This window comes from Bidens hawaiensis, unplaced genomic scaffold (assembly GCF_021521415.1).
Source record: "Bidens hawaiensis isolate Kalapana, Puna unplaced genomic scaffold, B.hawaiensis_p1.1 tig00016565_1, whole genome shotgun sequence".
In the NCBI taxonomy this organism is placed as follows: Eukaryota; Viridiplantae; Streptophyta; class Magnoliopsida; order Asterales; family Asteraceae; genus Bidens; species Bidens hawaiensis.
Window position 1 is genome coordinate 56,829 of NW_027492520.1, and position 22,159 is coordinate 78,987.

Consider the following 22,159-nt stretch of genomic DNA (forward strand, 5'->3'; position numbering starts at 1 on the left):
TTTAGCTGACAAATCGCTAAACCGGAGGTTTCATTCATATTTGTTTTCCTAATTTAACATTTAAATGGTTTGTCAGACTAAAATTAGTTTCAAGTATTTAAGCTCCATTTTCTCATGATATGTATAACAATAAGATTAAAAACTATTAGTAACGGTTTTTTAATATTTCATATATCTTTCGGACAAATATGATACATTTACATGATATATTGGCGCCATTAATATTAATATTCCTCATCCTCCTCCTGACCATCTTGAACAATCTCTTCATAATCTTTCTCCAGAGCTGCAAGATCTTCACGCGCCTCGTTGAACTCGCCTTCTTCCATCCCTTCCCCCGAATACCAGTGCACAAACGCTCGTTTCGAAAACATCATGTCGAATTTATGATCAATCCGACTGAATACCTCTGAAACCGCAGTGTTGTTGCTGATCATACAAACCGCTCGTTTCACCTTTGCCAAGTCTCCGCCTGGCACCACCGTAGGAGCCTGGTAGTTTATCCCGCACTTGAATCCCGTCGGACACCTATAAGTTCATACCTCAGTTAACAACTTGTTCACTTGTTCATGCTAGTCTGTTAAGCTTTTATCGGACAAATGAACGGTTCACGAACAACTAACTGAACGTAATTTTTTGTTCGTGTTCGTTGTTGAGGAAATGATATTATTTGTGAACGGTTCATGGAAACAAACGAACGAACACAAACAGTGTGTTATTTATTTGGCTAACCGAAAATGTTTAGTGTCAGTGGTTCGGTTGGCTACAGAGGTTGTGTTGATGATTTTTATAACATTCATATTCATATGTTAATTTTACATATAAATTATCACATAATACTGATATATACTTTTGTTTTATAGTTAATTATTTTACCTAAATTGTGTTTGTGAAAGTTCGTTTACGTCTGTTTATGTTCGTTGATGTTTGTTTAATACTTTTTAATGAACAAACATTAACGAACGCAATTGAACGGACATGGCATATGTTCGTGTTTGTTCATTTAGTTAATCGAACGAAATTCCTTGTTCATGTTCGTTCATTTATTAAAAAACTAATAAACGTAAACGAACTTCCCACCGAATAGTTCACGAACAATTAGCTGAACGTTTGGTTTGTTTTACTCACCAGTCGACGAATTGAATCGATTTTTTGGTTTTAATCGATCCGACAGCTGGATTAACATCTTTCGGAGCAACGTCTCCACGGTACATGACGCAACACGCCATGTATTTTCCGTTTCTCGGATTGCACTTAGCCATCATGTTCGAAGGATCAAATACGGCGTTTGTGATTTCGGAAACTGAGCATAGCTCGTGGTAAGCTCGCGAAGATGAGATGACTGGTGCGTATGATGACAGCATGAAGTGGATCCGTGGGTACGGGACAAGATTCGTTTGAAATTCCGAAATATCAACGTTCATCGATCCGTTAAACCTCAAAGAAGACGTTAACGATGAGATCGTTTGCGATATTAATCTATTCAGGTTCCTGTAAGACGGTTTCTCGAGACGTAAACCTGTCCTGCATATATCATATATCGCTTCATTGTCTAATTGCACCACAACGTCTGTGTATTCGATCAGCGAATGAGTCGATAACACTGCGTTGTAAGGCTCCACAACTGCAGTCGAAACCTATATTCCACAACAATGCACAAAATGAGATGTTTGAACGAAATTTAGGGCAAATTATAGCAAATTACGTAGGGGTGTGCATGAAACCGAACAGAAACAAAAACCGACGGTTTGGTTTTATTTTTATGTACGAACTGAACATACGGTTCGGTTTTGGTTTTGTTTGTTATAAAAACTGAAAAAACCGAACAGAACTGAACCGAACCGAATTTATAGATTTTCGTTTTTTTGCCTTTTGTTTTAATTTATACAAACTTAAAAAATAAATATGTAACTTGAATATTTTAGCCCAAATATTTAACTATATTTATTAGTGTAAAAAATAATTTAGGCCCAAATTCATAATTTTGGCCAACATTTTTTTGTCCCAAAATTTTTAAGCTCAAATGGCAAAACCGAAAACGAACCGAAATTAAACGATTTTCAAAACTCAAAAACTGAAGTTTAGGTTTTTAGTTGGTTTTATATCAAAACTGACCCAAACCAAACCGTGCACATGCCAAAAATTACGTATGATTTACCTTTGGAGACGGAAATATTGTAAAGCCTAGCTTCAACGTCTTCCCATACTCGCTGGACAAGCGTTCTAGCAACAACGATCCTAATCCAGAACCGGTGCCACTGCCCACGGCGTTGAAAACCATAAACCCTTGCAGATTACTGCAATTGTCTGCTACTTTTCTCACACGATCAACACATTGAATGATGATTTCTCTTCCCACCGTGTAATGTCCTCTGGCGAGGTTATTGGCTGCATCTTCCTTACCGGATATGAGTAGATTCGGATTGAAGAGTTTCCGATAACTCCTGGTTCTAACTTCATCAATCACTGTGGGTTCAAGATCGAGAAGGACGGCCCGTGGGACGTACTTTCCTCGTCTGCCTTCGCTGAAGAAGGTCCCGAAGGAGTCGTTGGAGGTGTTACTGCGGGTTCCAATGGCGGGAAATTCTAAGATGATAACAATATTTTGAAAACTGAACTAATAATAAAACCAACCATTTTACCAGTATATTACAAAATATCCACTCATAGCAAAAGCTAGTAGTTGGTAGGGGGGTAAACGAGCCAATCCAGCCCGGGAGCTACTTGAGATCGGTTCGTTAAAAGTTTAAATCAAGGCCGAGTTTAAACGAGCTCGACCTTTAAAAATAAGCTTGTTTGGCAAACGAGCCCGAGCCTAAAAATAAGCTTGTTTGACAAACGAACCCAAGTTTCACTTATCGAGCTCAAGCTGGCTCGCGAGCCTATTATTTTATGTAATAATATTTGTTATATATAAAACTATGATAAAGATATGTAAATAATATATATTATGTCATATATAAAAAATATAATTAGAAAATATATCAAAATAAAAAAAATGTATATAAATTAGTTAATAAATAATAAAAGAGCCGAGTTCGAGCTCTTGTAAGTGAAAACGAGTTGAGCTTAGGCTCGGCTCTTTTACACCAGCAGTAGTGACTAGTAAGGTCTGGGAAGAGTGAAACGAGGACAAACTTATAATCTAAAATAAAAGTTTTTTTTTTCAAACAACAGCTGGTTAGACTGGTGCATGTTCAACCCATGCCAACCAAAGCGGCTAGTGGTCAGGTTCTCCGTTCTCACCTCTTGTTCCAACTAACTGACTCGGTCTGATTTAAAAGAACTGGATAAAATATAACAAAAAATAAATGATGAATGAACGTATATGTACTTTGGCATAAGTCCATCAGGTTGAATGCCATGTTCAAGGCAATAGAGTTCCCAACAGGAATTACCGACTTGAATTCCGGCTTGTCCGAGATGTATGCTTACGATTTCTCTCATTTTCCTCTTTTTCTTTCTTATCTCTCTGTGAAACGATAACGATATGCTATGATACCGTTTCACAAGGGAGATGGAAAAGAAAAGGAGGAAAATGTTTACTTAAACCGCTTTATTGATGAATAAACAACAAAGATTGTTGGTTATTATATAGGTTCAATCAAAAATTTGTTTGGTAAAGCAGTTGTTATGGGTTACCTCTAGCTATATATAGATATACATACAAACCGTACGTTTAATATTCCACAAAACATGTCTTGAATATCACATCCTATATTTTGAATGGAACAGTGTGATCAAAAAACCGAACAATCATCAAAATACACGAAAATAAAAAAATCGCTTAAGAAATCAATGGTTCAGTTACGTGTATAGATAGCCGAATTAATCGAACCGACACTAAAACCTGTTATATTTTCTGTTTTCAGATAATATATTATATGCTGGAAAAGTTATATATATATATATATATATTTGAGCAAAGATATTATTGAATTTAGCTTTGAATCCACTCATCCGACATGTCCAAAGCCAATGGTTAACTGAACTAATGAATTCATTTTTTTCCAATAACCGATAAATCGAACTGTTTATAACCAAAGCATATCGGTAACATCGGTTATGGTTTCAGTTTTAACCCATAACCGAACTGCACCGGCTCACATTTTACCAGAATTAAGTATACATGTGAAAGAGAGAAAAATTACCATTTGAGCCCTTTGATTGTTACCAATAATCCCCACAAGAACAACTCCCATCTCTAAACCGATGAAACCGAATCGGGTCCCGCAGAACTATTTCCCGGTTTTCAACCTTGGAGATCAGTTTCATTACAGTATGACAGTCTTGGCATACTCTCAAATTCTTCATCACTCTCACAGGAGCAGATAATGGCAAACTTATCAAACCTAGAACAACTGCTAACTTCTCACTATGATGATTCACCATTAAACCGTCGTTTTTCCCGCCATCATAACCAATTTTCTTGATTTTCTCGAGAACACCGTCTAACTTTTCATATATTTTTTCACTTTGAGGGTGGAATTTATCACCAACCAAAAAAGAATGAACTCGGTTTCCTACCTCGATCCAACTTAACCCGGGCTCTTTCTTGATCCTACGGTTACTCATCAAGTCTCTTACTTTTGTAGCATGTGTTTCCATTCCAGCATCGTTGTAGATATTATAAAGAAGCACGTAAGATGAAGACGCTTGTGGGTCGAGTTTAATTAATCTCTCGGCTACACGTTTCCCAATCTCTGTGTTCTTATGAATCCCACACGAACTTAGTAGGGCCCGCCACATTACAGGTGCATGACTGAAACCTGAGTCGATGATAAATGATTCAGCTTCGGATAATCTTCCGGCACGCCCGAATAAATCTACTATGCATGCACAGTGCTTTTCAGTTGGTGTGATTCCGTAGTCTCTCTTCATTGTTTCATAATGTCTGGCCCGTTGGTAAATATAGTTAGCAGTTTGCATCATTATAAAAGCATAAAACACATGATAGGAGATGGAGACAATTTTGACCAGTTTGCTTATGAGTAAGTCAATTCGTTGGGTTTTATTTCAAACAAATCAAACGGTCAAACTAAGCCAAACAGGTCGATCTGACCTTGATTTATAGGGGTGTGCATGAGTCGGTTTGAGCCGTTTTTGGGCTCAAACTGACCCAAAAACTTGGTTTTTGTGCTTTGGAAAACCATTCAGTTGCAGGCTTTTAGTTTTCACAATGGGTTCGGTTTGGTTTATAACTTTTCGGTTTTATCATTCGGGCTTGAAATTCTTAGATCGAAAAAAAAGGCCATGAATAACTAATTTTAGTCTACAAACTATGTGCCTAAAATTTTCTGTTTGTTAATGATTAGTTAATTATTAAACATTTGAAACTAATACTTTTGGGTACACCAGTTATTAATTTTCTATAAATTACTTAACATTCAAAAATATATACATATAATCCGTATTGGTTTCTACGGGCTTGTTTCAGCTTTTTCAGTTTCCGGTATATGCAAAACCCAAACCAAACCATAAATTCGGTTTTTGAAGAAAAAATATAAAAAACAACCGTTGGTTTTGAGTTGGGTTCGGTTAATTTCGATTATGGGTTGGTTATTTTGGTTCCATGCACACCCCTACCGATTCAGATGAGTACCTTAGATCAGAAGTTTTAGCGGGTCAACCCAACCAGCCTGACTTGTATTGACCCGTAAGTCCGTAACCCATTCACCTACCCTTCTTACCACCTAATGAAGTCACAAACAGAGTGAAACCGTTACCTGAACCCTTCCTCAACAAGCCCTCCATGACTACACGCAGTAAGAACTCCAAGAAACGCCACATCATTCGGTGCAACCCCACTACTTATCATCACGTCAAAGATGGTCAACGCTTCCTTTGCACATCCATGATATGCAGCACTACATATCATCACACTCCATGAAACCACATCAAACTTATCAGCCACCTCGAACATCCGGTTTGCAGAGTCTATATCACCCGACTTCGCATACATGTACACCAAAGAATTCACAACCACACTCGACTTCACAATCCCAGTTTTAACCGCATAACTTTGAACCTGCTCACCGAATCTCACACCACCCAAATTAGCACACGCACTCAAAACAGTCGAAACCGTAAACTCATCCGGTTTTAACCCAAAACTAAGAAGCTCACCGAACAAACCTAATGCCCGTTCATATTCACCGTTTTGAGCATAGCCCACTATCATAGACGTCCATATCACTATATCTCGTTTATTAGTCGAATCAAAACATATTAACGCGTCATTCGTTAACTTCCACAAAGAGTAAAACTCCACAAGAACACTTCCAATGTACTCATCACACTGAAGATTATTCTTAATAACATGCACATGAATTTGTTTCCCGAACTCCAAATCTTGAAACGCGATACAAGCCTTAACCATTGTCGAAAACGTAAACTCCGAAGGCCTTAACCCGTGCCTTTGCATATTAATAAAAAGATTCAACGATTTCTTAACTAACTCATCGTTAACATCCTCCCCACGAAGCAGCCCGGCTATCATTGCGTTATACATAACCACATTCTTGTCACGAAGAATATTAAAAACCAAAACCGCATCGTTTAAATCCCCGGTTTTCGCATACATGTCAAGTAACGCAGTCCCGACAATAACATCAACATCCCACCCTACTTTCACCGAGCACGCGTGTAACAACTTACCCCACGTCAAACAAAAGTTAAAACCCGTACAACACGCGTTAAGAACACTCCCCAACACATAACTACCGAACCTCACCCCACTCCGATGCATTTCCACCAAAACTTGCAACATCTCGTAATGCAAACCGGCTTTAACATAACCAGCAATCATCGAGTTCCACGAAACCTCATCCAACTCATCACACGTATCAAACACAGCCCGCGCTTGATCCACTCGTCCACATTTCGAATACATCCCAACCAACGGATTACTCAAAAACGCGTCTAAACCAACACCACTAACAACAATCAACCCGTGAACAACCTTCCCAAGCTCCAAATCACCGGTCCGACCACAAACGCTAAGCATACTCGCGTACGTATACTTACTAACACAATTCTCAACCCGAGCTACCCGGAACACTTGTTTCGCATTAACAAACCGACCCGTTTGCGTATACGCAGAAATCAACGAGTTCCATGACACAATGTTTCGTTCGGGCATTTCGTCGAACACTTGGAGTGCATTGTCCGGTTCTTTGCATTTTAAGTACATATTCATCAGGGTGTTGTTTAAGAACAATGGTGGTGTGTAACCGGTTTTAAATATGTGTGATTGTACTAGCTTGCCATGGGTTGATGACTGTGAATTGGTTGATGATTGAACCAGTTTAGTGTATGTAGTATTGTCTAAAGTGATCATGGTTGATAAAGATTGAATCTTCGTGGGTTTTACTTGGGGCAACATTATTATGTTAACCATACAAAATGTTTTGTAAGTATTATTCGAGAATTTAAATAAGCCGAAAAAAAAAGTTTAGTAAGGCTTAACGAGTAACGAAATATACCAAATAATTTTTTTAAATGACAATTAACGTTAATTCGGTTTTTTTGAAATTTGGTTTGGCCAAATAGATTAAATAAAAATTGAGACAGTATTTTCATTGCGATACTAGGTTTTTTTAATAAATAAAAACAGAGCGTTTAATGTTTTTTTAGAGAGAGAGAATGGGGAGGGGGATACAAGATAGAGAGGTGATTTGGCTTAGGCTCGTTTTGAAACATTGGGTCGGGTTGTGTCTTCGGCTTCTTTTCAGCTTGTTTCACCGGCAAGTTCGGATGAGTCGGTGGGTTAAAAACACCGTTTTGTGCGTTGGTGGGCATCACTAGATATTGCATGTATAACAACATGTTAAGGTTGAAATTAAAACCGACCGAAAAGTTGGGGGTTGGTTGATTGGCTTGGGTGGTATCCGGGCGTTGGTTGGTTGTAAATTGTCCAAAACCGAACATGGAAGGGTTGAATGGATTCATGATGGATAGAGAATGAAAGATTATTTGCTGTTATTTTGATATAGAATGAAAGAATGAGTCGTGGTGTTTTAAAACTTTTGATTTGTTTGATTATAGAGAGGATGGAGTTAATAAATAAAATGTTTTCCTTTTTTAAAAAAAATTATAACTGTTGTAACGGTTATATTGACCAAGACACACCTCACCGACATTTTGTGGGAAACACCCCCTGACCCCCTCTAAAGCACCCAAAACACCGCGAGAGCAATGCCCCTCGATGTTTTGAAAATGGGAAGCGCTCTACTACTCATGGACAAACAAACTACAAACAATCCATTCTATCTAGAGGTGCACAAAAAACCCGAATCCGGAACTAGACCTGAAAAATAACCCGAAACAAAGTTTTATTATACAATGGTTTTAAATACAGCAACTCGTACCCGACCATAACCGTATGATACAAGCAAGATACACATTTCAATACCGAAAACCAGATCCGATTTATACACAATAATATTTAAAAACTGATATTAAAAAAAAAACCAGATTTATACACGAGTAATAGTATTGATGAATCTACCAACCAACATATATTTTATTTACTTCAAACCCTAACTATTTAATCTCCTTTTTCTTTCTTATCATTTTCATTCTCACAAAACCCTAGCCTTCTCTCTAGAGAGAGAAAGAGATCGATGAGTGAGAGAGAAACTCCGGCCACCGTCGTATTCTACCGGCGGCGGAACACACCAGATCTACTCGTTTATCAACAGATCTTGTAAGTTTTGTGTATAATATTAATAATATATATCAGTCTAAGTTTTGTGTATAAATATATCATATATATCAGTCTCTAGTTAAATTAGGTCAAACGTGGTTTCGAGTTTGTTCTGTTTTGTTGACTTAAGCATGACAGAAAAAATTTTTAATAAAATAAACAAAAAAAATTGATTAACATGTGTTATACAAGACGAGCTATTCGAGACGTGGTCGTGAAAAAGCTTAATCGAGCTCGAGTCAAAAAAGTAAGCTCGTTTATAAACGAGTCCGAACTCGAGCTTCACTTATCGAGCTATAGCTCGTTCGCGAGCTTAAAGGAGCCTATCATTTATATAATGTTTTAATACATATATTAGTAATTGTTAATTGATTTATATAATGTTAATAAAAAAATAACTAAATAACATATAATATTTCATACATGAAAGTATAATTGAGAAACAATATATAAAAATAATTATAAATAATAAATAGTAAACGAGTTGAGCTCGAGCTTTGAAAATAAAAATTGCATTGAGTCGAGCTTGAGCTCTGTGTAAGTTAAACGAGCATAGTCGAGCTTAGGCTTGGTTCGTTTGCACTCTAGTTTGGTTAATAATAAATGGATAGGCAACGAGTCATACAATATACCCTATACACCACTGAATAACTCGTTGGGCAATTCTAGTGTAGAAAGCAAGATGGCGGAGACAAAGAACACAAAGGACGACCACGCAACATAGAAAGCAAGCCTCAAATTTCCTTGATCCCCAGCTATAACCTTCACGCAAAAGCTAATAAGTCTTACAACAATGTCACAACAAAAGTAGATGAAGGAGCACAAAACCACCTAGTCAAGCATTTCTTTCATGAAGCCAGATAATGGAGACGAAAGCATATGAAGGCAACCCTCAAACTTCCTTGATTCCCATGTTATTATAACCTTCACGCAAAAGCTGCCGACGACAAAAGCATATGAAGAAGCAAAGAAACACCCATTCCAATGTCTCTTTCACAAACAGACCATCCGGCACCAAAAATCATTGTATAAAGCAACAACGCTTTCATCGAAATCATATTGATGCGTCTACAAGATACAAAGATAATGAATAGTTATCAAGCCAGCTATATCCTTCATGCAAAATTTATCAAGTCCGACAAAAAAAAGCATATGAAAGAGCAAGGAAAAACCCTGCACAATGTCTACTTCATAGGCCGTCAGCGGACATAAAGATCGTGCAAAGCAACAACGCTTTTATCGACATCGTACTGATGCGTCTACAAGATACGAAGACAATGAATAGTTATCAAGCTAGATAACTATACGTTGTCATCGTATTTTGCAAACATGTGAGTCTGATGTCCATGAAGACATTGTTACCTTATTCGATTTTTGTTTTCGTTGATGGTCTGTTCGCGTTCGCGTTGGGCTGGGTGTTTCTGTGCTTCTTCATATGCTTTTGTTGTTGTGACGGACTTGTTAGCTTTTGCATGAAGGTTATACCTTGGGATTGAGGGTTGCTTTCTACGCTGCATGGTTGTCCTTTGGTTCTTCATCTAGGTGATTCTCGCGGATGATGTAGCTTTTCAAAATGCATCTAACAACTTGTTTGGATCAATTCGTATAACTAGTGAGCAGAAATCACAAGAAATACTTGGATCTCATGTCTTATTGTTGCAAATCAATAGAAATGAAGATTAAGTTTTGGAGAGAGAGAGAGTTGTCAAATATGTCCTAACGTCTTGTTCTTGAGTTTTTTTAAAGGAGGGAAAGAAAAGGAAAACTAAGGATAATTAAAAAATGGGTGTTCTTTAGTTTTTTTTAGGATGGAAAGGAAATGAGTAGGAGGGGTTAGGAAGGATTACATTGATGTTTTTTTCAATAAATTATACTCTCAAAAGTGGGCTGATTACTAAGAATAACATACAACTCAAGAACACACATAATTAAAAAAATTTCCTTCTCTTTCTTTTTCTTTCTTATCCTTCCCTCTCCTTTCCTTTTCTTTCCTTGGTTAAAAAATTCAAGAACAAAGCGTAAGAGTATGGCGATGAATAGAGACGAATTTGTGTATAGATATGAATAGATTTGTATGTGTTTTTACAAATATAGTCAAATATACTACCTTCTTTATATGTTAAAGGAGTGTAGAGTTTTAAGTCTTTTCAATTATATACTATGATAATATTACTAAATTGTTGTCGAGAATGCGGTATATGTTAGAGAAATATATATTATAGATTCATACCTGCACGCATATATGATCTTTAACATATGATATATTTCATTTATGATGCCTGATTTTCCTACTAAATACACCAAAATCGTATTTGTGAATTAAGTATCTAATTGATTGACCACCGTAAAGATTAGTTAGTGAGGTTTTGGCGAATACGATAAGAGCTGCTTACTTATGTCATGATGTGAGAGAAACGTTAGTAATCCCCATGTGATAGAGTTGATACACTATGGTATTGTAGTATTGAGCAGCGGTGTAGGATCACATCGTAAGTCTTTTTTTTCCTCAAAAGTCTTTTTAAAACGTACTATATAATCTCAATTTTTATATGATATGAAACTAAGTTAGTCTCATTTCAGAAAATTCTAATTATAGTTATTAGGGGTGCAAACGATCCGAGTTGCTCACGAGCTACTCAAAATCGACTCGTCAAAAAGCTCGATCGAGCTGAGCTTAAACGAGCCCAAGCGTGAGCCTAAAATTAAGCTAGTTTAATAAACGAGCCCAAACCCAAGCTTCACTTATCGAGCTCGATCCGGCTCGCGAGCCTAATTGAGATCGTGTGTGTATATATATATATGTATAGGATCAGGATCATGTGAGAACCATTTGAAATTTGAGAACCATTTTCGACCACAAATCCCAAAAAAAACATAAAGTAAAAAAAAATTCAAAAATAAAAAAAACCAAAATTCTTATTTATCATCCCAGTTTCATAGAAAAATGTCTCAGTTTACCTAATTAAAACATATATGTATAATGTGTGCATACATGTTTTTTATACACATATGTATAATTTAAGGTAAATGATAATGTGCATATGTGTACATTACGCAACCAGAGATTAAATGAAATTATACACATGTGTATAATACTAAGTTTTTTTATGAAACATGTATAAAATAAAAGAATTTTGTATTTTTTTACTTTTTAAAATTTTATTTTATAATTTGTTAAATATATTTTTAATGATCCAAAATGGTTTTCAAAGTTCTCAATTCTCAAATGGTTCTCTTAGAATCCTTAATATATATATATATATATATATATATATCTAACTATCTATATAATTACCTACCATAAAATCCTACATGTCGCTCTCACATCGCTCCTCACCCCTTCTAAATCCACCAGGTTGCTTAATTTCTAAATAAAAGACCCTCATTGATTTAGCCCGGTTTGACCCGAGTTATCTTACACGGGTCATAACATCATCATCATCATCATCATCATCATCGTACTCAGTATATCCCACCAATAGTAAAGCTATAGTAGGGTCTGAGGAGGGTAAGATGTAGACAGCCTTACCTCTACCCCATAAGGATAGAGAGGCTGCTTCCAGTGAGACCCCCGGCTCGATAGTAGTTTTGCATCAAGCCTTGGACATAAGGCACATAGCACTCAATCATCGGGACACCGGCTGATCGGTGCATGTACCCTTGTCTTTCGGCTATCAACGCCACTACATGATGCCTGATTAACCGTCCGTCACTTTTAACGTTATTTTCACGAGATTAGTAAAATAACGTCAAAATTAGTGCAATTTCACTTTTGCCCACCCGAGGGTTCACACATATATACATCATATGTGCGCACCGCAAGCAGGGCTAACGGGTCATAACATCTCAAATTTTATTATTCTTGAAGCCCACACCCTCAATCCATGCATCCTTCTTTCCAAACACGCTTTTACAACTTTCATTCTAACCACTGAAATCAATGGCGAAGTATCGATCAATAGATGACCAACAAGCATGTGTCATATTCAAATCATAACAACCTGTAATTTCTGATTCACTCTCTCGTCATCGTCTTCCCCAAAATCAGAACCCCGTATTAGCTTTGATGCTTAAAATTTCGATTTGGAATATTTGATTTCGAATATCACAACTAAGACCGAGCAGACAATTTGGTACCAAAGCAGTCATTAATATTTCAAGGTGAAGAATTAAGACAATAACTTCAATGGATGTGAATTTAAATTAAATTACGGGTTACGGTTTACTGGTCACAGATTAGAGTCAGGACAAGTTACTGGTTACGAGATACGAGTTTCTAGCTAAACTACGGGTTAGAGGTTCAAATCTTATTATTTGTTACAGGTTAACGGATACTATTTTATATAATTAAATATCCTGTGAGAGAATTTGATGCTTTCAATTGGAACCAAATTTTATTAATTTGAGAATTCCCTACTAAATAGCGGTGAATGTTGATGGCAGTTTTGCTAGTAGTCGAGGGGGTGAATGTTTTGCGATGCTCTATTTAAACAGGATTGTGATTTTGCCTCATACCATTAACTTACATCCGTTAATTGCTTTTTTGATAACCCCGTATTAGCTTTGATGCTTAAAATTTCGAGTAAAGTCAGACTTTACTCGATTATATTTTGATAACTCAGACTTTACTTGCTTTTTTGTTCACTCCTGCTATGGTTAATCTGTTGATACCTGATGCTTAATAGTTTGATTATCAAGTTTAAATGTATAGTTTCTTGATGCATATACGTCAAAAATATGTGTGTAAATACACATATATACGGTAGAATAGGTTCAACTTATTGCATTTAGGTTCCTTTATTGAGTGAGATAGCTTTAATTTTGGAGAAAACTTTGCTTCACGTATTTCACTCTCTCTTTAATTGTAGCATTCTTTATTATGGTGAATTGTTGTTTGATATACTACTTTCAATCAAATTGGGGATTGTAAATGATGTTTTGATCCGTGTATGTGATGTGAATCAATGTTCTTGATTATATTCAGTGATTAGAAGACTTTTATGCTTACAAGGTATTTGATATAATGCCATTAAGATGTCTATAAAATGTTTAATGGTAATCTTTTTTTCTTAAGATTTATATACCACAAACTGCTGTTTAGTATAAAAATTCAAAATTGTTAAACAATTCATGGGCATTGAGGTTAAACTGGTGTTCGGCCCAACCCGAGTTTTCCATACATGCTATTTGTTTTGTAAGTATTGTTTAACTTTGAATATAGTATACTAACGAGAGTTCTTAATGTTGGCGATTTTGAAACAGTTCATGTGGCATCACAAGTAAACCATAACGAACACTACTGATGATTCATCAAAAGCACCTTCCAGTTATTGGAGGCGTTAGCAGTCTCCGATGCTATTGCAGCGTGTTAGCCACTGAACCTGCTGTTTCAGAAAGTTCCTCCACCTCTATAAAGTAATTGGTAAGTTATAACTTTATATTTCTTCTAAGTTATAGCTTTATATTTCTTCTGTGGTTATATAAAGTTCTGGTCATGAATAATTTCCGTGTTTAACCTAAAATGTGTCAACAGAATGAGAATTGTGTCTGGTGTCCAACCAACAGGATCTATAAACCTTGGGATTATCTTGGGGCAATTAAAAATTGGGTGTCACCGCAGGCAAACATTTTATCTATTATTTATGTTTTTATTTGGTTTGAAGGATCAAGACCTTTTGAAATCAAGTTATGCGATATTTTTCTGTTTTTTTTCCTCTTCCATGCGTTATGCGTGCTAAAAATCGACAGATTTTTAGTTGATTATAGTTTATTTACTATTAATATTTGCTTTATCAATCAAAGTTTTGTCAATTTGGCAGATAACTCTATCCTATTATGTCCAACAACTGTCTAAAGCAACTAGAGATACTGCAGCTCTTTATTTGGCGTGTGGCATAGGCACCTCAAAGGTCATTTTGTGCATCGTTTGTTGATATGTTATTGTTAAGTATTGTTTTATCTTATTAATTTTATTGTGTATCCTATATATATATATATATATATATATATATATGCAAACAGAATTCCAATTTATTAGACAAGCTTCTGTATTTGTGCAATCGATCTCATGTTCGTGCTCATTTTGTTGAGCTTTGATACACCAATCGGTTGGCTAAATAGAATGATCCAGTTTAACGAGAAAGTACGAAAGGCGGTGCGTCTTTATCGTATACAGCTATATAAACTTTTAGAGTGTTAACATTTGCTACAGAAATTATATTAATTCAATAGTAACTATATTTTTGAGTTAAATGTTTTAAGAGGTTTTTATGCACTAATTTGGTATATTGAATAAAGGTAATGATGCTTATATTTTGATTATGCTTATTTCGGTCTTTGCTTGCAAGCGTAACAAAGCTCATACCCGTTTAACAAATGAGCATATTTTCTAGGCTCAAGATTGTATAAGCTTGATCTGATTCGATTTTGATAACAAGTTTATACTACTTAGGTTAATTATTTCTTGATTTTAATGAAAAAAATGCCAACCATTTATTGAATTCTGTAGAGCAATAGAAAAACTTGCTGCTTTGTTGTGAATGTTGCGTTTTAGTAATACAACATGTTAACTATCATTCCTTGTTGTACTGCTACTATATGATAACGCCATTTGATTGTTCATGTAACAAATGAACAAAAAATTGAAAAACAAACATTATTTTATGAAAGAAATCATAGTCAAACGGCTTACTAAGACTACCAAATGTTCTTTATAATTATGACCAAAGGCCAATACAGTGTATAATTTGAACATTTCTCTTTTTATGTTTTATTGATGTCTAGCTCGCTCATCCGGTCCGCCCATTTTGTCCTTTCTTGAATTGTAATAAGTAAACTGATGTATCCAACGTATGGAAGGGATAAGATGAAAATAAAACAAACAAAAACATTGAACCAACTTGACTACAGAGAACCTAAGCAATTAATGTGAAAAAATATCGGTTATCGATCGAGCACTGATATTATATATAGCACGTTAACACTATCAATTCTGTATACTCTGCTACTATTAACACATTATACTTTTTGCAACTTGCAAAACACTAACAATTGAAGTAAGAACTAATTAAGACTCAAAACATCAATATTAAACACTAAAAGTTGAAAATTAAGATTTAAAACATTGATATCGGGAATATCGGTGAAATATCGGTCAATATCACTGATGTTATTACTGATGTTATTTGTATAAAAATATGACCGATATTTTGCATGAGAACCAATTAACAAGATACCACCGAGATTGGCTGCATAGTAGAGAACAAAACCGTTAACATGATACAACCAACAAAAACAATAAACATAAGCCAATTACATATTGTTGATATTAAACTCCACCCCACCGCCCATCGTGATGGAATAAAAAAAATTCAACCAAAATGACATTTAAAGCGACAAACATAGTTCATCTAGATTAGTTAAATTAATATAACAAATTATATATTCAAAATTATTTTTGAAAAAACCCTAAATAAACCCGCGTAACACGCGGGCTAAAGACTAGTATATATATATATATGTGTGTGTGTGTATTTATATATATATATATAAATAATTATTAATTAATATATATAGTTATGAAAAAAGTTAACTAAATAATATATACCATGTTATATATAAAACTATAATTGAAAAATAAAAATATGAAAATTAGTTAATAAGATCCGAGCCGAGCTCGAGCTTGAAAATTTACTCACGAGCCGAGATTCAAATTAGCCGAGCTCTATGTAAGTTAAACGAGCCGAGCTCAAGCCTGATTGAGCTCGGGCTCGGCTCGTTTGCATCCCTAACTGGCTTATTTTTGTAACCGAGACGTATCATCTTCGTTGCCTTTTATTGATCCCTTTTTTCAAAGCCACAAATCGTGAAAGGCAATTTATAAAATGTCTCATACGATATATACATTATAAGTATAAAGCATTACATATTATTAATACAAACAATTTAAACTCGTCTAATACATTTACCAAATGGGTTAAAATTACCGGAAACCAATTAGATACACTTATCCATTCGTTCATTTATGTCTAGAAAAAACCGAATCGGATCATTAAAAATAGGCTATACATTTTTTAGTTTTTTATTTTTTATTGGGTCTAATATATTTGATTTGGGCCTAATATGTAAATAACCAAAATTGAACTTTTCAGGATTTTTATGTGTCATTACTTATTAGTTATTAGGTAAACTATCTTATTATTTTTTTTTAAAAAAAATATTGTACTGCTTGTCACATATGATACTTTTTTTAATGAAAAGCCATTGCATTTTTATTGTACAGAGGCAATATGAGCAAATAAAGGCTAGATAATTAATCGCTATATATATAATCTATTACAAAAGTTCAAACCGTGAAATCAAACCGGAGCTAAACCGTTATTAATTATTTGGTTCACGGATCGACTTAAAAACCATCAAAATTATTTCTTGTAACAGTGTAGTTCTAGTAATTTTTTAGGCCCAACATATCCAGTTAAAATTTAATTATAGTAAAAAAAACCTGTGGGTTTAATCGTTCGCGTTCAATTGTTTGTTCGGTTAAAATTGATAACAAACATGAATATGCTTTGTTCGCGCTCGTTTGGTTACTTTACAAGTCAAAGTCCGAAGAATATTTTTAATGCATAAAACCATTTTTTTCAAAAAAAGTTATTATTATTATCGAGCTCGAGCTCGAGCCTTATGTGTTTTAAGTTTTACCACTTTCATAATTCTATGTATTAGTTTTACATTACCCCGAAAATAATGTTTTTTTTTCCAATACCCGAAAGTAGGGTATTCAAATACCCATTCTATGCCAGACTTGGGACTTTTCAATACCCGGTCATACCCAAACCATGTTTCATAACCGAAACCAGACATTAGAAAATCTTCGACTATACCCGAACACGCCTCCAGACATTAAAAAAACCCGATTTATGCACCTCTATTTAAAGTTTTGAACTAACACACATCAATTTTCAAGTTAAACCTACCTTTAAACAAATGGATTGAGTGGTCCACTGCCAAAGCCCAAAACTCCTTTAAAAGCCCAATAACGAAACCTATTATCCAGATTCCAGCCGCTATAAATTATAAACTGATTTAAGGTTTGCATCATCACCATTGTGTGTAGCTCAATCAGTAATGAGCCGTTCATTTCTTCTATAATAATAATAATAATAATAATATAAACTGTTTGAAATTTAACTGGCTGTTTTTCGATCTCAGATATTTGTAACCGGACCCGTTATACGGTTGCGTGTTCGTGAGTTTCGATATTGATCGATAGGAATGTGTTTATCGGTCTCTATCTTTTGTTGCGCCGCAATCGCTGGTTTTGTGTGTGCCCTCTTCGGAGTTCTTACATACTGTGAGAATTGTGAAGCGGGTGTACACGAACCCACCGAATGTGGCGCAGCCAAATGTAAGACCAATTAACAATTTTATGTTGATCAATCAAACCCACGCATTTCAGCCACTCCTCAAACCTTTTAGGCAAGGTGTGTGCAAACGAGCCGATTGTTTAACTTACACATTGCTTGAGCTCTCAGCACGTTTAGAGTTATATTTTCAAACCTCAAGCTTAACTCGTGAGTAGATTTTTAAGTTTGAGCTTGGATCGGGCTTGGCTTATTTACTATTTATCAAATATTTTTAATAATTTTTATATAGTTTAAATTTTTTTATATATTATTTTTTATTATAGTTTTATTTATAAAATAATATATATATATACATTACATAATCATATTTATTTATTTTTTCATGACATTATATATATTTATTATTAATTATTAAATGTATCATTTAAGAAACTATATAAATGACAGACTCGTTTAAGCTTGCTCGATAAGTGAAGTTCCGGTTGGTTTTCTAAACGGGATTACTTTTAGGCCCGAGCTCGATTAAGCTCGAGTTGATTGAGCTTTATAACAAATCGATCTTGAGCAGCTCGGCTCGTTTGCATTAGTATGCGAGAACACCACCCCTATGTGACAAAGGGGCGATTTGTTGGGGGGGGGGGTATGTATTTGTCGCATGCTTGTGTTTAGGCTATGTGTGACGTGGCGATCAACTATAGGTGGGGTGGGCGTGTTTTGGGCTTCAACACTGACACCCATGCTACATATTAGGGGTGAGCAATAACCGAATCGTTAACCAAAACCGAACCGAAAACCGACAAAACTGAACTGATATAATCGAAAACCGAATTAACCGAACCGAACCGAACTCTTCATTTTTTAATATTTTTAAGCATTTTTCCCTCTATTTCATGTATTATATGTATTAATAGTTTAATATTGTCATTTTCACGTATTTATATCTCCACTTCATGTACTAATATCTCAATTTCATATATTTATTTATTCATTTCATGTAGTTATGCATTCCTTTCATGTATTTAAACATTTATTTCATGTATTATTAAGCAAAATTTCAGCCCAAGTTTGATACCGGTTATTAACCCAAATTAACCGAACCGAACCGTGCACACCCCTACTACATATCGCCCATCTTGGCCACATGTTCAAACTATCCTCATTTTGTAGCCTCTTTCACTACATATAGCCGTACAGCCTGTGGATGAAAAGTTCAACAAACAAGATAACTAAATTGGTTATTTTATTTTTAAACTTAAACGAAACTGCTGACGTGACAATTTTGAGTGTTAAGGTAAATCAAAGCTTTCAACCGCTGTGGTGGGAACACGCTTAAGCCTCTTCGGTTAGACTCGTCACAATATCAAGTCTACTATTCTTTATCCGAAGGCGGTTGACCAGTTCCAAGACACAAAACAACAATAACTACAACTGTTAGTCACCGACTTCAATACTTTGTCCATCAATCTTCATATCAACTATGAGACTTGTTTGTTAAATGAATCACTAGAAACAAAGTATACAATGTATATATTTTTAAAAATGCTTGGATAAATTCTATTTTTGAATTTGTTTCACGGGTGAAAGATTATCTTTTATACAAACGAAGTTCACATTAAATAATTCTTGTTAAACATTAAATAATTCTTGTTTAAACATTAAAGATTATCTTCATATCAACGAAGTTCACATTCTATTTTTAGAATGTGTCGTTCCAAATCAATGGAATTCTTGTTAAACATATCTCATACAAATGAAGTTTAAACTATTGTTTTAGAACTTGCTTTCAACTTAAAATTAATGGAGCCTTTTTGTATCGTCTCGTATTATACAGAGTGAAATCAATTATAAAACGGGATTATAAAACGGCGAGGCAATGAAAAACATATACACCACTAAAATCGATTATATAAGTTGTTCATAAACAGTAGATAGCAACAGAACTGTCTAAACTGAAACAAGTTAGGCGCTTTGGTTCACTGTTCATTTTGTACAATATGCAATTTGACGTAATTGCGTTATATTCATGAACCATTTTATGAGAAGAAACTACAATTTTGAAAAGAGAAATCGATTCGAACAATCAAATACTTAAGTTTTAAACCGCTAAAACCAACTAATGAGTCACCCACCCCAGATAATTTTGTTTATTGCTTTCTAAACTCGTAGTTAATATGTTGGTCCATAACTTTTGTTAAAACTAGCCAAACCTGACCGTACGTCTACTTACCCATGGTTGAAGATGTCATGGATGAAAGAAGACTCAACACACACGAAAATGGAAGATAGAGCGCAATTGCACTTGTCACTAGGCTAATTTTTTAAAACTATTTAATTAAAACTACGTGGTTTTAATGAGTTTTGCATGTAAGCTTATATTCACTTTTCCCTTTCTAAAACTAGAATTTAAACTTTGTTTGTATAAGATAATCTTTCACATGTAACACAAAATCTAAAACCAAAACTTATATAAATAGTGAAATATCATTTTTCTTTGCCTCGTAACACCAAGTCTATTTTTATATCCAGACATGTTCATATTACACGTAAAAAATATACATTAAATTATTTTATTTCTAATGATCCAATTAACACACAAGAAAAATGTTCAAATAAGAATAAGAAGTTTCCTAGGAATGGTAAGAACCAACAAATTTTTAACACCTGACATTACAAATGATAGTGAAAGAACAATTCTAAGCTACTATGTCGGTTATAATGATTAAAGAGTAATTTTAGAAAACTATGTAGGTTTTTAGTAAATTTAAATCTCAACAATTAATTAACATGATCCAATGGTTATAATTTATTCCTAGTATTCCTATAAAATTATTTCTTTTTAGTATAACCCTCCCCTAACACACCAATCTCATAAAATATAGATCTATAATACAAAGCTATATTTTATAGTTTCTATAATACCGTTTTCTGTTCACTAAATTTTAAACTTTAATAACATATATATTTTTCTTAAAAGTGCACATAGTATACTTTTTTTGTTTACTTTTTAACAAACTTTGGTATTTTCAAATTTGTTTTTAATTTCTCCACATATTACACTATATAATTATGTTTAAGCATTCAAATAAGCTGTTCATAAAGCTCGCGACTCATAACTAGCTAGTAGCCATAAAATATATATAAAAACTTTATGAACAGCTTATTCGAATGCTTAAACATACGGTTTGGTTCGCGATTTGACATACAAACCATAAAAATTATTTCTAGTAGCATTGTATAGTTTTAGCAACTTTTTAGGCCCAACACAATGGGTAAAACTTAATTTTTGTCAAGAAAATTGTGTTGGTTGTTCGCGTTCAATTGTTTGTCATGTTAAAGTTAAGAGAACAAACATGAATATGCTAAGCTCGTGTTCGTTTAGTTAGTTTTAATGTCAACATCCAAAGAGTATTTTTAACGCATAAAGCCTTTTTATTGAAAAAAAATGATTATTGTTATTGAGGCCGAGCTCGAACCATGTGTGTTTTTAAGTTTTACAACTTTTAGAATCCTATGTAATAGTTTTACATTACCTAATTGTTTAAAGTGTATATAAAAATAATTAAAAAAAGTACATTAAGTCATAAATTACTTAATAAATAAGAAATGAGTTGAGCCTAAGCTTGAAAAAAACTGACTAACCAAGCTCGAGCTTTACAAAAAGAGCTCGAAATGAGCCGAGCTCAATCCCTCAAGAGTCAAAAACAAGCTGAGCTCGAGCCTAGTCGAGCTCTTAATAATTCATCGAGTTATACATGTCACACATAATCAAGAATGGTAGTTACTTTAACTGGTATTTGCCTTCCATTAAACTTGAACAATATGGCCAATATAACACTTCAACCATGCCGTCATGCCACATGAAAGCTTCTCACCGACACCGAACAAACGCATGATAGGCACACATCTTTATTAAAAGAGATGCAAGTTATTTGGCCTTAGAATTAATCCACAAGAACTAATTGATTTTAGTAGTTAACTAAATATATAGATAGGTTGCGGCCGAGCATAATACAGATGCAGTTTGCAGTTGAATACAAGTGCAAAACCTGCATTTTCATGTATATATGTTCTGACCTGCAAAACCTGC

General features: G+C 34.5%; 2 protein-coding genes and 2 pseudogenes across 2 annotated transcripts; 1 reads left to right on the forward strand and 3 right to left on the reverse strand.

Moving 5' to 3' along the window:
- Positions 1-144: 144 nt before the first annotated feature.
- LOC143551773 (tubulin alpha-1 chain-like) lies at positions 145-1,736 on the reverse strand. Its single transcript, XM_077042132.1, has 2 exons — positions 1,129-1,736; positions 145-528 (listed from the first exon to the last, which is right to left on the reverse strand). The coding sequence occupies exons 1-2, from the start codon at positions 1,422-1,424 to the stop codon at positions 225-227; spliced, it is 600 nt and encodes a 199-aa protein (XP_076898247.1). The 5' UTR covers positions 1,425-1,736; the 3' UTR covers positions 145-224.
- Positions 1,480-3,365, reverse strand: LOC143551754 (tubulin alpha-3 chain pseudogene; annotated as a pseudogene).
- LOC143551771 (pentatricopeptide repeat-containing protein At3g13880-like) lies at positions 2,411-7,390 on the reverse strand. Its single transcript, XM_077042131.1, has 3 exons — positions 5,727-7,390; positions 4,152-4,894; positions 2,411-2,561 (listed from the first exon to the last, which is right to left on the reverse strand). The coding sequence occupies exons 1-2, from the start codon at positions 7,382-7,384 to the stop codon at positions 4,171-4,173; spliced, it is 2,382 nt and encodes a 793-aa protein (XP_076898246.1). The 5' UTR covers positions 7,385-7,390; the 3' UTR covers positions 2,411-2,561; positions 4,152-4,170.
- A 6,447-nt stretch (positions 7,391-13,837) lies between these two features.
- LOC143551755 (tryptophan--tRNA ligase, chloroplastic/mitochondrial-like) lies at positions 13,838-14,906 on the forward strand (annotated as a pseudogene).
- Positions 14,907-22,159: the final 7,253 nt, after the last annotated feature.